The sequence below is a fragment of the Halichoerus grypus genome, chromosome 9 (genome assembly GCF_964656455.1).
Source record: "Halichoerus grypus chromosome 9, mHalGry1.hap1.1, whole genome shotgun sequence".
Lineage (NCBI taxonomy): Eukaryota > Metazoa > Chordata > Mammalia > Carnivora > Phocidae > Halichoerus > Halichoerus grypus.
The window spans coordinates 25,901,657-25,919,272 of record NC_135720.1 but is presented as its reverse complement, the minus strand read 5'-3'; the positions used below and the strand labels follow the sequence as shown (position 1 = coordinate 25,919,272).

Sequence of the window (17,616 nt, the reverse complement as noted above, 5' to 3'; positions counted from 1 at the left end):
CTTCTCTCTCTCCCTCTGCTCCTCCCCCCTGCTCATGCTCTCTTCTCTCGCTTTCAAAAATAAATAAATAAAATCTTTAAAAAAATGTTCTCAAGTATCTAAAGCCTTCATAAAAAATATGCAATAAACATCATTATTAAATAAATAAATAAATCATTCATGAATCGGGAAACACCCCATCTAGCAAGTAGAGCTGCACTCTGAGAAGTTACACAAAACAGAATGGAAGGAAAGTTTTTATGGATGGAGGGTGGGAGCAAGAAAGTTAGCAAAAGAAAAGGATTGTTCCAAACAAGGCTGTTTGCTAGGGGGAAAAGCAACGTGTCTTATCATGCAGATTACCTCATCTTTCTTTGGGGGATGGAGAGGACCTGGGTGAGATGGAAAGAAAAATGTTCCTGAATGACCGGTTAAGGCCCCATTTGTGGGGGAGGTTGAAACTGCAATTAGATTGGGTATTAAGCCCGGTTTGGCACCTCGGTCTAAGTGACACCATTTGGGGCCTGTGCTTTCCTTTTTTTTAAAACAATGTTCTCAAGGTTCATCCATTTTGTAACATGTATTAGTACTTCTTTCTTCTTTATTGTTAAGTAATAGTCCATGGTATGGATATACCATATTTTATTTATCCATTCCTAAGTTGATGGGCATTTGGGTTGTTACCACATTTTGGCTACTGTGAATAATGCTGCTACGAACATCTGTGTGTATAGGTTTTGCTATATGGATGTCTTTATTTCTTTTAGGTCTGTACCCAGGAATGGAATTGCTGGGTCAAATAGTGACAGTGCAATCAACTTTTAATTATTAAACATTTCTTTTGAAACCTATTTATTCCTATAGTCCCTGTTCCTCCATCCCTGAATAAGCAGGTGAATACATGAGAGAATTCAGCATTACTTGAATGTCTGAAATCTTTCTATCTAAGCTAGACTGTATTTGTGCAATCTGTGTTTTCAAGGCAGAGAAGTCATTGTTTAGATGTTTTGTCTTATAATTTCTGAATAATTTCATTTTAATTCAGGCAGTTATAGTCACAAAGCTTAACTAAGATATTGTGGTTCGGTTGGGACTCTGTTGTCAGTTTTCTTTGAAGGTTTCTTCTTAATCTCCATGAGATATATTCCAATACCGAAGATTTTTCTTTTCTGTCCTATATTCCATATTGTTAAGATTTATTTTTTTAAATTTATTATTATTATTATTTTGGTGGGGAGCAAAGCAAGGTTTATTGAGCACTAGTAAAGTTTATTGAATGATAGAGTACAAAGCTTTAAGATTTCTTAAATGGGGTTTTATGATATTTAAGACATTTTTCAAGGGTTCAGCTTCTTAAACCATAGCTCTGGCAAGCTCTTCCTCACCTTGACTTTGACAAGCCCTCTCCTGGGAAGGGCTTCTCTGTGCGTCTTTCACTCCTGGCAATTTTTACAAACGTCTAAGGTGACATTTCCCCCAGCACATTATGCTTCTATGGCCACATGTCTAAATGACTCCACTAGTGTCAGCCCCCTGCCCCTTGACCCGGCTGACTTTCCTGACTCCCTAAAGGAAACTGGCTGTTTGTGTGTCACTCCGAGAAACCCATGAGGAGTTTGCGTCGGTCTCCTAGCCACACTGGTGGGACCGGTTTCCAACTGCCCAGGCCCAGCAACAGGCAACGCCCCCCACGAAGGCCTTTGATTCCAGGGCTGGAGCTGTTCAAACCTGTAGCTTTCCCTGGTAGGTCCCTGGGGCAACACTCATGCAACTGTAAGCCCAAGACACAGATGGACTGTCTGCTCGTGTGTGTGTGTGTGTGTGTGTGTGTGTGTGTGTGTGTGTGTGTCGGGGGAGAGGGAGATCATGGAACCGTGAAGGATTAGCTCTTGTCATCTGTCTCCATCAGAGCCAACTAGAAATGGCGGGGGGGGGGGGGGGGCAGGAAAATCTACCGATCGATGTACACTTAAGAGAGAATCCCCAGCCACTCTTTCCAAGCAGCCCAGGGGAGAGCTCAGGGGAGGATGTCCATCTCAGTTGTGAATGCTGAGGAAATCTGGTGTACACATTTTTCAGAGACCATATGCCTCTGGGCTAATTTTGAATACAGAGCAAAGGGGAATATTTCCGTGTGGAGGCAGTGGACCACAGAGGGCCGTATTCGAACGCACCCTGGGTTCCTAAATATTCAAGACGAGTCTGGAAATCTGGGTCATCCTGACGCTTCGCTCTCCTCAGCCCCGTATTTTGGACATGCTTCTGTCCTTTCACACAGATCAGATGGTCACGGACAACCATAATTTGTCATTGGGGCAGTTTATTTAGAGATGGATGAAGCGAAGAAGGAAAATCCTTGAGTTTAAAAGAAAAGGAGGAACCCAAAGGCCAGAGCTGTTTTATTGGGTGGGGTGGGGACAGAGGGAGGGTGGACGGTGGGAAGGTCACTGGCTTATGCTAGGCAAAGCCTGTGCACTTGAGAGTCTCACTTCCCATTTTGAAAGGGATACCGTTCTCTACAGGGATGGTGCCACACTTTATAATGTTTAACTTGTCTTTCCAGCACTTCACGCCACCCCACATTCTGTTCTGTACAGCACTTGTTGATTTTCTGTCTGCCTGTTCCACTATACTCCGGCTCTGTGAGGGCAAGAACTTTTTTCTGGTGCTTCCTTGTGTCCCTCTTAGAGCCATAGCAGGGACATAAAGCCACTCAGTAAATGCTCGCTGGATGGATGATGTCTAAAATACTCCTAATGACAAGAATAACAACAACAACAACAAAATCGGAAAAAAAAATTTTCATGTGTAGCTCTCTGGGAGGAAGAAACTTTTCAAGATATTACAAGTTCCCAAATATGGGAGATTACTGATATTTTGCTTCATTCAAGACGTTATGTTAATTAATTGACTCGAGACTTCTATAAAACAATTCCAAAAGGAATTATGCACAGTAACAATACCCAAGGGTGGCGAGTCACACTCTCATCTGTGTCAATGGCCCCTCTTGAAGTTGTTCATTGCACAACTTCCCACATGCAGCGGCCCTGCTAATTAATACCACCAGCCATTGATAAAGTACATGATATTAGCTTCCTCAGCGACCAAGAATCCTTTAGCTACTACGACTTCTCTGCATAGGAGGAGTCAAATTCACAGGTACATCATTGGAAAATGGAGAAAGGTTTTAAGAGAACATTTGCCTCTGTTCTGTATTTAAGAATCTCTTTAGGAAATAAATGTCCAGAGGGTGACGGGCAGAAGCAGAAGTAGAATGCACAGTAAACATTCAGTGGGTGTTGGTCATCTTTCCTCCTGTTCCCTCCATGTATTACTTTTGATGTCATGGTCAGAATGCTTTCAAGAGCAAATAACAGGAGTGGAATTCAAACCAGCTTAAGAAGAAATGGGAATGTATTGACTTAAGATTTGTCTAGCTTCAGGCCAGGCTAGATCTTTGGATTCAAACAACGTTCCCCGGGCTGGCGGGCCTGCCTGCGCCCCTCTGCCCAACCCCGCCTTCTCTCAGCTCTGCTTCCCTATGTCTGTTGCATAAAACTAAAAAGAGAAGTGCAAGACCTTTACGAAGGAAATTATAAGTTTGGGTTAAAGGATAGTTAAAAACAACAACAACCCTGAATAGGTAGATGTGCCATGTTTAAAGATGCCAATTCTCTCTAAATTAACCTCCTAGTATAAATTCCCAAATAGGATATTTTTATGGACCTTGGGAAACGGATTCTAAAGCTAATCCAGGAAAGAAAATGGAGAGCAACCCCTAAGAAAAGTATACATATAAAGAAAAAAAGAGTAAGAGTTACACTACCAGATAGTAAAACCACATTTACCCATTTAAGAAATACCTGCAAGTCGTATCTCAAGGGTAAAGCGGAGCAAGGACAGAGACCAATAAGAGCTCTGAAGTAAAGGGGGCAGGAGTCTGTAAAGGTTGGGTAGGTCGGACGCTTAGGCAGCTAGACAGATCTTTCTTTTTCTTTCTTCAGTGCCTGTTTAGCGGGCACACTGTTGATTACCCACCTGCCCACACCATTCCCTGTCTCTTCATGTTCCTGACAGAAGCCCTTTTCCCCCAGGCAGAATGTGTCTCAGAGAGGGCTTGTCACTGGCCTACCAAGGGTGAGTCAGGCTTGGACAGAATCATCATGATTCCACCCCCTTGGTGGTGTCTGGATGACGAAAGGGCATGTAGATACTAATTCTGCCCAAGGCGACATAGTGGCCACTAGAGAGCTTCTGGGAGAGTTTTCTTCACTCTCAAAGGGACTTAAATAGGGGCTCGAGGAAGGGACGTGCCCTTTTTCATCCTGGGATTTCTGTTCTATGAAGATCAATCCTCACAGGAGTCATTTGGAAATCACCTCAGGGGACAAGCCTACGGACCAGAGCAAACTACCGAGGAGGCAAAGTGAAAGTACGCAAGATCCTCGGCCCTTGATGACATCATGAGTCCTTGAATTCACTAACCCTGGAGCTGCCCTGATTTTCCTCATTGCTTAAGTGAAAGGAAGATAAATGGGTTTAAAATGGTCTATTTATCTAGTCGTACCTTCTCTGATCATATCAACTCTCCAGAATTTAGCTGCGAATCAGCTGCATTTAGAAAAACAAAATGCATTTAGCAGTCAACTGATGTTCTTTACACACAGGAGAGAGCCTATTAGACTCTCATGCAGCGGTCTCAGTTATTTAGTTAGCTCAGGGCCTCAAAAAGGAGCTCTACCTACTCCTAAGACCACCATACATACATTCAGTGCTTTGTACTTGACTTGGCCCGAGCATCAAGATCTGCCTTGTGAAGTCAAATTCACCGACGCTGAGAAGGGCTGGGCCCATTAGAATCACTTGGAATTCGTAAAAACACAGACTCTGAGCCCCACCCATAGAGATTTTGGCTCCACTCATCAGGATGGGGCTGGAAAAGTGGTTTTTTCCTCCGTTCCCAGAGTGATGTGGAACACGGCTAAGGGTAAGACACAAGGCCTGGGTGACCTGAAGGTCCCAAGGCTTCTTCCATCTCTCGATTCTACTCTTCCTCGGAGGCAGGAGCACAGACTGCATGTGCCCTGATCCTTCTATTCTCAATTAAACAGAATTACCTGCTCAGTTTCTGTAGATGCCTTTTTCATCTTCCCCTGGCACTGATGTGTAGTGGTTTTCAAATGTATCATTGTAAGTAACGCTAAGCTTAACACACATAATAAAGGAAATGTTTCCCTCTTATATAATTGAAAAATCCAGGGTAGGTTTGGCAGCAGTTGAAGCTCAATTCCGAGGTTCAGTAATAAAGCCCATGGCTTGATTCTTTCTGTTCTTCTGCTCTGACTGCCTTTGGCAGTCATGGCTTCATAATTATGTTTCCTCAGTTGTGTACAGAAATAAAAATAATTTCTTTGAGCTTCACTCTGGTTGGACTAGTCTCGGTCCATGCCCACTTCTGCCAATTGCTGTGGCCAGGAGATTGACCCAGATGAATTGAATTAGCCTTGATCATATGCTTTTTTGGAGCCAGGGATAGAGTCATCTTCTATAGAACCACATGGACCACCATGTAGAAAGTGAGGTTATTTTACCTAAAGAAGGGGAAGTAAATAATGGGTGTCATAAGAGTGCTGTCTGTTCACCCAGCATTCAACAAATGTTTCCTGAGTGTCTGCCATGTGCCAAGCACAATTCGGGGTGCCTGGGATTCAACACTAAACAGAGTGTAAAAGGTTCCTGCCCTCTGAAGTTCATACTTTAGTGGAACCACCCTTGTCCTAAAATAGGACAAGGGAATGTCGGTGCCTCTCCCTGGCTATTTGAGAGCACAACGTAGCACCACTGTAAATATTTGGGAGTGTTTCCATGTCTCGGGAGTTAGAGCAGTGCGGTAGACTCAATAGTAGCCCCCAGGCATGCCCATGCCCTCATCCCTGCAAACTGCAGATGCTACCTTACAGGGCAAAGGCACTTTGCAGATGTGATTAAGGATTTTGAGACGGGGACATTATCCTGCGTCACTGGGGCTCAGCACAATCACAACGGTCCTTAAAAGGGATGCAAGAGGCACGACAGTCAGAAGACAATGTGATGTCGGGAGCAGTGGGAGAGATGGGGCCACGTGAAGATGCTGTGCAACTGGCTTTGAAGATGGAAGAAGGGGCCATGAGCTGAGGAGGGCAGGCAGCTTCTAGAACCTGAAGGGGACAAGGAGGCAGATTCTGCCCTCCAAGCCTCCAGAGGGAGCCAGCCCTGCCCACGCCTAGCCCAGTGTAACTGGCTTCAGACTTCTGACCTCCAGAACTCTGGGAAAATAAATGTGTACTGCTTTGGGCCACTACAGTGGTGGTAATTGTTAGAATGAACAGAAATTTAATATAAACAGTGAAATTTTATTTTTATTATTTTTTTTCATTCTTCATTCTAACTTACACATATTTATTTCGCCCCCGCCGAGTTAGAAGCACCATACCAGGTGCTGGGGGCAGGGCAGCAAACAAGCCAGCCACCATGCCTTCTTTCACACAGATTGTAGCCCAGTGGATGAGAAAGACTAAATAGTGAGTGAGCCCCAAAACGGATTGAGCTTGAGGGTCAGCAAGAAGGGAAACACAAAACTCATGCTTAGATTACATTATAGTGCACATGGAGTGTGAAGGATACAGGTTTCAGCAAAGGACAGGAGAAGACAACAAGGAGGCAGAGCTGGGGGGGGGGGGGGTCGTGGTAGCCCCCTCCTACAGGCAGGTATTTGGGCAACAGGAACAGCCTGGTGGGAAGGTGGAGGGATTCGGTCAGTACCCCTAAAATTCCACTATCATTACCTTATATGGTCACCTATATTGTCGCAAAAATAGCTTTCCACTAGCCACATAACTGATCTACCACGCTGGTTCCAGATACAATTTCTTGCTCCTTCCCCGGCACCATATTGCTTCACTGGCCATAAGTTTTACCATATGGATCATACAAGGGAAGTCATACAGCACTTTTATAACAATGACAAGTCTGTGTACATGTATTATCCTTTATTTCCCACAATCCAAGCAGTCCTGGCCAGCCCAATAGATATCAAATAAATAGCTACGATTGTGCTAAGTGACAAAGTAAAAGTAAGGCGACCTCACCCAGTCCAGGGGATCAGGGCCACCGCCTTCCCTGAGGATCTGACATTTAGGCTGGAGTCTGAAGGATGCCTAGGAGGTCAGACAAGCAGAGACTTGGAGAATGAGTGAGCCACCTGGCCGGGATGACACATGTGGAAGCCTAGGACCTTCTCTATCTATTCAGTAATAATACCAGGCTTTTGTGGAAGCACTGGAAAATGTGAATAGGCAAAAAGAGGAAAATACCAATCACCCATAATCACACCACCCAGATAGAACCTTCTTTTTTATGCTTATGTGCAGCCGTGTAACTATGAGTCAGAACACACAAATTATTTTAAAATCTTTTTAAAGACACCCTTCAATCACCCTTCCTTGTTGCTTTCCCCCCACCCAGCCTTGCTCTCTCCTTCACTGAAGACATCAGCACATGGTTCTCCACTCGCTTTATACCCCAAACCTAGTCATTATTCTGTGCGATACTAGCATCTGTGTGGAAACCCACCCACTTCAGGCCCCGGCCACGCCAGACAGTGTGTGTAAAGCCACCAGACAAGACCACGGGGGCTGCCCAGGTGACAAGAAAGCAGGGACCTCTGCCGACTCGACTGGCCCCTCTCCAGGCCACCTCTGCAAGCTCTCCTCCTGGTCATTTTCATCACAATTTGGGGAGCTTCTTTCTAGTTTTTATCAGGAATTTAAGAGCCGAGAATTAGATTCAAGTTCCGTATTGCTAAGCCTTGTTATTTTTGCAAAGTACACGTTGTACATTCAGTAGAACACTGCGGAGTAGTGCCGTGCATTATTTAAATGAAGCTATCCTTGTCACAATAAAGGAGCAAAGCACATTTTGTTCATTGTCTCCTTACATGTTTTTATTTCTCTTCTCGGATTTCTTACTTTGTAACATTAACTAAAATGCAATGAGCCACAATGTCATTACGGCAAACTACCCTAGTTCTGTCGCTTGGGTACGGATTTTTTTTTTTATGTGACTGAAGCATTGTCCTTCTTTCTTGCTTAAGATTCATTACATTTGAATGTGTCCCTGTAGCAGTGCAGACGAGGAACAAATATAAAACATGTATAACTGAGGTCCACTTTAAACAGTGTTCTTGGAGTGGCTGGCTGGCTCAGGTGGTAGAGTCTACGACTGCTGATCTCGGGGTTGTTGAGTTCGGGCCCCATGCTGGGTGTACACATTGCTTAAAAATAAAATCCTTTAAAAATGAAATAAATAAAAAGTAACTCAGATTTAGTTCTTCTCCTTTGCTTGGCTGGGATGGAACAGTAGATGCTGTGGGATGGGAATGAAAACCCAAGATACTGAGACCCATCTTTGAAAAGGAGGCAGAAAACATTTTTGTTTTGCATCTTATTTTATGGATCTGTTTTATAATTCTAAATGGGAGCATATTGTCCCCCAAGCGCCAGTGAAAGGATTGAGAAGCCTGCCTGGGACCCTGGGGAGTTAGGTCAGGGACCCCCCGGGGTTAACTGTTCTTGGTGTCACAGCCTCATTCAGTTTGAATGTTAATCTGTTAACAGTGAGAGGATCCCCTTGTGATACTTCTGTCTGTGGCTACTATATGCTGTCAGGACATACACAGCTCCATTCTTTGCCCTCTGCTTACACACACACACACACACACACACACACACACACACACAGTTTCCACCGACTGCACGCCCACAGGTTCATTTTATTTATTTTTATTTAAATTTTGTTAACATACAGCCCAATATTGGTTTCTGGAGTAGAATTCAGTGATTCGTCTCTTACGTACAACACCCAGTGCTCATGACAAGTGCCCTCTTTAATACCCATCCCCCATCGAACCCATCCCTCACGCCTCCTTCCATCAACCCTTGGTTTGTTCTCTATCCTTAAGAGTCACTCCCTCTCTCCTTTTTTTCTTCTCCCCCTTCCCATATGTTCATCTGTTTTCTTTCTTTTTTTTATTTTAGAGAGAGAAAGTGGGGGGAGGGGCAGAGGGAGAGGAAAAGGGAGAGACCCAAGCAGACTGTGCTGAGTGTGAAGCCCAATGTAGGGCTCGATCCCACAACCCTGAGACCTCGACCCAGGCAGAAACCAAGAGTCAGACACTTAACTGACTGAGCCACCCACGTGCCCCTGTTTTCTTTCTTAAATTCCACATATGAGTGAGATCCAATAGGTTCATTTTAAACCACTCTGTTTTATCTCAGGTTGTGATAAAGCTGCATGGACAGGGATCAAGAAAGAGCAGTGACCTAAAGTAAAGTCAGGGGAGTAGAAACAAACAAAATAATAGGCAATCATTGAACCTTGCAAACGAAGCAGGTAGCCTTTTCTTTAAAAACAAAAAACAAAACAAAAAAAAACTTTATTTTGCAATAAATTTTAACTTGTATAAAAATTCCAAAAATAGTGCAAATAATTCCTTTATACTTTTCACTTGGATTCCTCAACTGTTCACACTTTACCATTTTTGCCTTGTTATTCTGAATCATAGGAGAATATGTTGCAAACATGATGCCCCATTAACTCTAAGCATCTCAGTATGTGTTTCCGAAAAAAACAAGGACATTCTGCTGAAAAATCAAAGTACATCCTCCAATATCAATAAATCAGCATTGATACAGTACTATGATCTAATCCACAGACTCCATTTGAGTATTCCTGATTATTCCAACAACATCCTTTATAATCATCCTTTCTTTCCCAGTCCAGAATCCAATCCGGGGTCACCTATTGTATTTAGTTTCATGTCTCTATATCCACCTTGATGTTCCTAAGTTTTTCCTTGTCTTTTGTTACTTAACACTTTTGAAGAGTACAGACCTACTTTGTTGAATGACCTTCAGTTTGTGGTTGGCTGATACGTCCTTAAGATTGCGTTCAGGTTATGCATTCTTGTCAGGAATAACACAGAAGGGACACTGTGTTCTCAGCAGATCACATGGAGGGCATACTATGTCGATTAGTCCCATGGCTCATGATGTTGACTTATCATTTGGTTAAGATGATTCATTATTATTTTGTTAATAATTAATAAGTAACTAAAAAGACTTTGAGTGATTAATTTTAAATTAATTTAAAAGTACTGGAATCTATGCAAATACCCTGTTCCTCATCATATTTTCACCCACTAGTTTTAGTCTCCATTGATGACTCTTCTGACGTAATTATTACTGTGATAGCTGCCAAGTGCTCATTTTCTAACTTCTTAATTGCTGCTACATGTATTATTAATTGGTGTTCTGTTGCAAGATAGAATTTTTCCTTCTCCCAAGATTTATAGATGAGGCCCCAGTTAGGCCAGCAGTTTGGGTAAATTAGTGGTGAAGACTGTCTCTGGGTCTCATGGGTGTTCAGCAACTTGTTTATGAAGGTAACTAAGCTCTTTTTTGTCCCTAATTGGAGGTGTCATTTTCATTTCACATTGGAACTTTCTGGGGATTGACCCACCTGTGGGAATTTAGGTTATGCATTTAGAGGTCAGAGAAAGTCAGAGAAGACACATTGCAGAATGAGAGCTATTCAGAGACATGGCTTTTCTTTCAGTGAGTTTATCAGCGTCCATCAGGACCTAGTAATAGGACAACAGTAATCACTTAGCAGTGACAAATAGCTCTGTAGTCCCAATGGCTTGAGATAAAGGAGTTTTGGTAAATACTTATTGCCAAAGTTTCCAACCAGCTGTGAGACTGGCCACAAACCTCTGTAATTTTACCGAGTTTGGAGGAGAGTAGCGGTTCCAGGGAAGAGTTTGACTTACCAACACATGGATTACTTCCAAACTTTTTTGTTTTAGTGATTCTTATTCAAATATGATGACTTATTTGGTGGTTTGGGACTATATTGGGAGTATAACAGATGTTTATTGTCAATATCTAAAGAGGGCAATCAGGTATTAAGTATCTCTTTTTTTGTAGTTGGTGGCTACAGGGCCAGCAGTGCATCTTTCATGGGCCATAAAATGTCTCTTTGCTCTAAGACCTATATGACCCCCAAGATGATCATTTTGGTGGAGGCTTGGATTTTCTATTCATTCAAGATCCATTTGTGCTTAGGTGGCATATGCAGAGTAATGTAAGAAGTTTTCTTAATGGGGACACCTGGGTGGCTCAGTAGGTTAAGCATCTGCCTTCGGCTCAGGTCATGATCCCAGGGTCCTGGGATCAAGTCCCTCATCGGGCTCCTTGCTCAGTGGGGAACCTGCTTCTCCCTCTACCCCTCCTCCCTGCTCATACTCTCTCTCTCTCAAATAAATAAAATCTTTAAAAAAAGGTTTTCTTAATGGATGCCATATTTTTAAAAAGTTTTTAAAATAGATATCACAGCGGGTCCTCAGTGGCTCAGTCAGTTGAGCAGCTGAGCAACTGAATCTTGGTTTTGGCTCAGGTCGTGGTCTCTGATTGGTGAAATGGTGCCACAAGTCAGGCTCCATGCTCAGCGGGGAGTAGGCTTCCCCTCTCTCTCTGCTCCTCCCCCTATGTGCACATGCTCTCTCTCTCCCTCTCTTTCAAAATAAATAAATAAATCTTTAAAAAATTTTAAAATAGATATCACATTAAGAAATTATTGTTGAATTTGTTTAGGCATGATGATGGTTATAGTATATGTTTTTTAAAAATGTTCTTATTGTTTATTGAGGCACACTGAATTATCAAAGAAGAAATCACAAGGGAAATTAGAATATTTCAAACTGAATAATAATGAAAATACAACACATCTAAGTGGGTGGGATGAATGCAGTGATATGATGTCTTAGATTTGCTTTAAAATAAAATGGGAATGAAGGAGGAAGAAAAAGGAGGAGGAGGGAGAGGAGGAAGAGAAGGAGGAGAAGATGATATAGCAAAAACCAGACTGGCTACAAGATGATAATTATTAAAATTGATTAATGCATGTCATAATAGTACTACAGATATTAAGGTGAAATAAAGATATTTTCAGATAAAAGGAAACTGATAAAATTTGTTGTCAGAAGATGTGCAGTAAAGAAATGCTAAAAGAAATTCTTCAGGCTAAGGAAATTGTTACCAGATGGAAACTTGGATTTACAAGGAAATGGTAATGTGTGGAAAAACATAAAATTTTAAAGTTATTTTAAAGATATATGACTGTTTAAAGCAAAACCATTGTATTATGGGGCTTATAAGTAGGTGCAGTATTGTGACAAAAGCATAAAGGATGGCAAGAACTATACCATTGCACTGTTCTTTAATTTTATATGAATATTCACTCTAAATAGACTATGAAATGCTAAGGGTGCATATTGCACTTCCTAGCAACAACTTAATTGCATAATGCAAGAGGTATGCTTAAAAGCCAATAAAGGAATTGAAATGGAATACAAAAAATTCATTATCTTAAACCAAGTGGGAGAGGAAGAATAAATTTTCATAAAACAAATGTGAAAAACAAAAAACTGGTAACAAAATCAAGACCTAGATTCAACCATTATCAATAATTATATTAAATATAAGTGGACTAAACCCTCAAATAAAAGGCAGTGATGGTCAAATGAGCTTTAAAACAAAAACAAAAAACAAGATCTAACTGTATACTGACCACAAAGGATACATTGTAAATATAAAGACATCGATTGGTTAAAAGTATAAAAATAGGAGAAAATATACCATACAAATACTAAGCATATAAAAGTAGGATGGCAATATTAATACCAGACAAAATGGACTTCAAGACAAGGAACATTACCAGAAAGATAGAGAGGGACATTTTCTAAAGAGAAAAGGATCAATTCATCAAGAAGTCATAACAATTATACATATGTATGTACCAAATAATAGAGTTTCAAATTACATGAAACAAAACTTACTGAATTATAATAGAACAATTAAACAAAAAATCAGTAAGAATATAGAGCTGAGCAATCTTTTCAACCACCTTGACTTAATATTTACAGAAAACTAAACCCAACAACTTCCAAATATATGTTTTTTTATGAGCAAAATAATTTTTACCAAGATACATAATATCCTAGTCCAAAAAATAAGACTCAGTACATTTCAAAACTGTTAAAATTTAATTAAGAATAGTTTTTAACAACAATGCGATAAAATTTGAGGTTAAAAAATATAAAATATCTAGAAAATCCCCAGATATTTGGAAATTAACTCACTTATAAATAACCTGTGGCCAAAGAAGAAATCACAAGGGAAATTCGAATATTTCAAATTGAATGACAATGAAAATACAACACATCTAAATGGGTGGGATGCAGCTAAAGCACAGCTTAGAGGAAAATATATCATTTAATTTCTTATATTAGAAAAGGGAAAAAGGGTTTAAAAGTAATTATCTAAATTTCCACCTTAAATAACTAGAAAAAAATAGCAAATCACTTCCAAACTAAGTAGAAGGAAAGAAATGATGAAGAGTGGAAATTAATAAACTAGAAAATGAATAGAGACCAAGCAAAAAAGAGAAAACACAAATTGCCAATATCAGGAATGAAAAAGGGAATATTGCTGTCGATCCCATAAACATGAAAAAGATAAAAGAAAATCATCACAATTTTATACTAATAAGTTCAACAATTTAAATGGTTGCTTTGTAGATTTCTGAGTTGTTCTTAATCATTGTTTTGTAAATTCCGCATACATGAATTGAGACAGTTTCACTGCTTCCATTCCAATATGTATATTTTTTACTTTTTTCCTGCTTTGTTGAAATGGCTAAGACCTCCAGTATCTGTTAAATTGAAGTGGTGAGAGTGAACATTCTTGCTTTGATCCTGATGTTAAGGGGAAGGAATTAATATTTCGCCACTAAGTGTGATGTGGCTACTATAGGTTTTTATTCTAATTGCACCGGGAAGTCATAGGGTTTTACTTGTGTAAGTGACGTTATCTAATCTACATTTTTTTAAAAAACCACTTGGTCTGCTGTGTAGAGAATGGGCTCTGGGAAGAGGAGCAGAAGCAGGGAGACCATCGGGAGGAGCTGTTGCAGTTGTGCAGGGACGAGGTGGACATGCTTTGCCCAGAGTGACAGCAGTGGACGTGGAGAGGTGGTTGGATTTGGGGATACGTATTTGTAGAGCTGACAGGACTTGCTGATTTATTGAATTTGGGGTTAAAAAAGAAAACCCACACTTACAGCTTAAATAACTGTTTATTTCAGATTTTTTTCCTGTGGATTTTAGATATTTTTATTATTCATTTCCTCTTTAGAATGGATCAGTGAAAGTAGATACAGTATTTTAAAAAATCTAGCCCTATGTTATTTAGGATTTCATTTTTTTAATATAGTTAGAAGATTCTAGAAAGAACAAGGACCAATATTTATACTGGATTTTTTGTCGGTTTTAGACACTAGTGTTCTGAACTACATTTCTGTGTCTTTCTTTTTAGGTTTGTCCAAGACTGGTTTTCAGAAAGGACGCAAGTGGCCAAAGTGGATTTCTCTACAGTGTTACCACGCTTCATTTCTCTCTATATCTTTTCCTTTCTGAATCCAAAAGATTTGTGTGCATCTGCACAAGTCAGCTGGCCCTGGAAGTTTCTAACTGAACAGGTTTACTACTTGTCACTTCTCAGTAATAGGGCCCAGATACCACTGTATTCTGTCATGTGGCAATCAGGGTAGCTTCCTTCCCAATCTTTCGCTTTTAGCTGGGGTAATTTTTCTATTTACATTTGTGTACATATGGATATATTTAAGCTTAAGTCCACCATTTTACTATGTATTTTTTGTCTGTTCCAGGTGTTTTGTTTTGTTTCTCTTTGTCTTTTGGAGTACTTAAGTGTTTTTTAGATTGTTAATTATAAATTATTTAGCAGTTCTCTCATGGCTATATTAGAGATTACAGCACTTATCCAGGGCTTTTTTTTTTTTTTAACCACTTCTGAGATAATGGAAGGAGCTTAGGACCCTTTAACTCTATCTACTCCCCTCAATCCCCTCCCCACCCAGTTTCAATGCTATTAAATATTTTAATTTCATACACACAAACAAAATACACATTTAAATTTATATGTGTATATATATATACACCTCACAAGACTATTATTTGATATAGTTAATATTTACTTACAAGTAACCACATATTTACTTTTTCTGTTGCTCTTCATATCTTCCTGTATATCTGAGTTTCCATTTGGGCTCATTTTCCTTTTGAATTCTCTTGAATTTTTCTTCTAGTGCAACTTGCTGCTGACAAATTCTCTTATTTTTGTCTGAAAATATCTTGATTTTACCTTTATACTTGAAGGATATTTTCACAGGGAATTTGAACGCTAGGTTGGCAATTAATTTTATAGAACATTGAAATTTTTCTATTGTTCTCTGGCTTCCATAACCTTTTTTTTTTTTTTTTTTTGAGAAGTAGGAAGTTTTATTGTTGTTCCTTTAATGGTAATATTTTTATTTTCTCTAGCTGCTTTTAGGATTCTTTTTTTTCTGTCTTGTTTTCTGTTTTCCACAATTTTATTATGATATACCCAGAAGTTGTGTGTGTGTGTGTGTGTGTGTGTGTGTGTGTGTGTGTGTTTCTCCTGTTTTGAGTTTTTTGGTGATTTTTGAATCTGAGATTTAATGCCTATCAGTTTTGAAAAGTTCTCACAGGCTATCTCCTTATATATTGCTTCTGCCCCATTTTCACTCTTTTTCTTGTGGGATTCCAATACTTACATGTTAGACTGATTCACCATCTCCCACAAGTTTCATGTTCTCTTATGTGTCTTTTCCATCATTTTGGCCTTCAGTGTTTCTGCCTGGATTTTGCTTCTAGCTTTTTGTTTACTAATTATCTCTTTAGCTGGGTTCTAATTTGCTTTTAAACTGGTCCATTGAGTTTTAAATGTCAGTTATTATATTTTTCAGTTCTAGAATGTTGATTTGATTATTTTGCCAAGATTTCTCACCTAGATAATTAACTTCTTAGACATTAATTATAGGGTTGTTTATTTTTTAGTTTCATGCCTAACAATTACAACGTATGGCTCTCCTGAGGGTCTCTCTCTACTTAATAATAAAAGACAAAAAGAGAAACAATTGTTATCCTTTTATGTGCCTGGTATTTTTGATTGAGTACCAGATATTGGATACAAAATTTTGATGCAATAATTTGAGCCTCTGGATGATGTTTCCTTCCTCCCGAGAGAATTTGCTTTTGCTTCTGGCATTTGGTTAAGCTAGGAATAGATCACTTAAATCCAATCAGAGAAGGAGAAATTTTAAAACTAGTTTCGGTCTTTGTGAGAGTTTGTCTAATTCCTGACCCTCACTGATAGTGATCTCAGCGGATGGCCTGGTGTGATTACTAGGGCTTTTCCCCTTAGTGGGCGCTGAATTTAAATTTGTTTCCTCTCTTCCTTGTGAGAATGCATAAAATTCTTTTTAGCTTCCATGTCATTCAGCTGTAACTTTCAGCTGTAACACACACACACACAAGGAAAGACAGTTCCTTGACTTTGGAACTGTCAAATGCCTTGAAGTGAAAAGTCATGCCAGATACTGGCCTTCCCTCTTGGGTGTCCCTTCTCTCTGGGGTCGTGAGCGCATGAGCCCTCAGTGCACTGGTAGCTCTATCTGCCTTCAAATAATGGTTTTATGGTATTTTGTCTAGAGGCTTAATTCAACTAAACCACATGAAATTTGCTGTTTCCATATATCAAAGCTATTTGCATATTGGCAATATCATATGGTTCAACCAAAGGTGTTCCCAGTGGGAGGTTTGGTGTGAAACAAACTGATACACTGTTGCTAGTAGCAGAATTCTCAGAATCTCGGGTTAACCAAATGCTATGGGAGCACGTGTACAAAGATGGCTAATACATATATTCATATATAACATATATTGTCATCAAAGACTATTTTTGTATGGAGTGAGGTATGCTTCTTATTTGTTAGTGTCAAATTTAGATAACAAGTCAGCTGCACCAGAAATCCCAATGTAAAGAAAAATTATCTGCGTACCTGGAAACATTATTACTAGGAAATGGTCCTTAAAAATTTCTTGCAGTTTATATTTCTCATTTCTTTTTCTGTAGGACTGCTTATGGATGCCTAAATGCATTAGGTTTGGGTGGTTTCTGCCCTATACGCCAACAGATAATGAGTATGGTGCTTGGAAGCATCATTACATTGCTTGTGTGTCCAGCTTAGATTGGCTAATACCTAGGGAAGCCACTGCTATCTATGGGACCCTGAACGAACCCAAAACAGAAGATGAGGAGCTGCAGGAGAGACAAAGAGAAAAGTGCTTAAGAAAAATACTTTGGGAGAAAATTGCACTACGTAAGAGTGAGTATCATTTTAAAACGATATCTTACCCAACTATTGTAGAAACAAATGGATTTACATACAGATTCCCACAGAGGAGGATAGCTAGGTCTTTCTGGAAGTGTGTGGGTGGCATGCTCTAAAGGATACTCCAGACAAGCTCTTCCCCTACCCCCCACTATGTTTCAAATTAATGAATAAGAAAAAAAGATTTCAGATGAAATACAGAAAGTCAAGTATCAGTGCCTCCCTTATTGCTCTGGTAAATCTCAGGTTTATGAGATGAAAAACAAA

The 17,616-nt window shown here is 39.9% G+C and overlaps 1 protein-coding gene across 4 annotated transcripts in view; it reads left to right on the top strand.

Moving 5' to 3' along the window:
• The window catches only part of ECT2L (epithelial cell transforming 2 like), a 71,907-nt gene that overhangs the window by 12,657 nt on the left and 41,634 nt on the right, over positions 1-17,616 (top strand). For all 4 annotated transcript variants that reach the window (XM_036097886.2, XM_036097882.2, XM_036097881.2 and 1 more), the window contains exons 4-5: positions 14,451-14,613; positions 17,091-17,343. In XM_036097886.2, the coding sequence (XP_035953779.1) occupies positions 14,451-14,613; positions 17,091-17,343 (416 nt within the window). The remainder of the gene's footprint in view (positions 1-14,450; positions 14,614-17,090; positions 17,344-17,616) is intronic.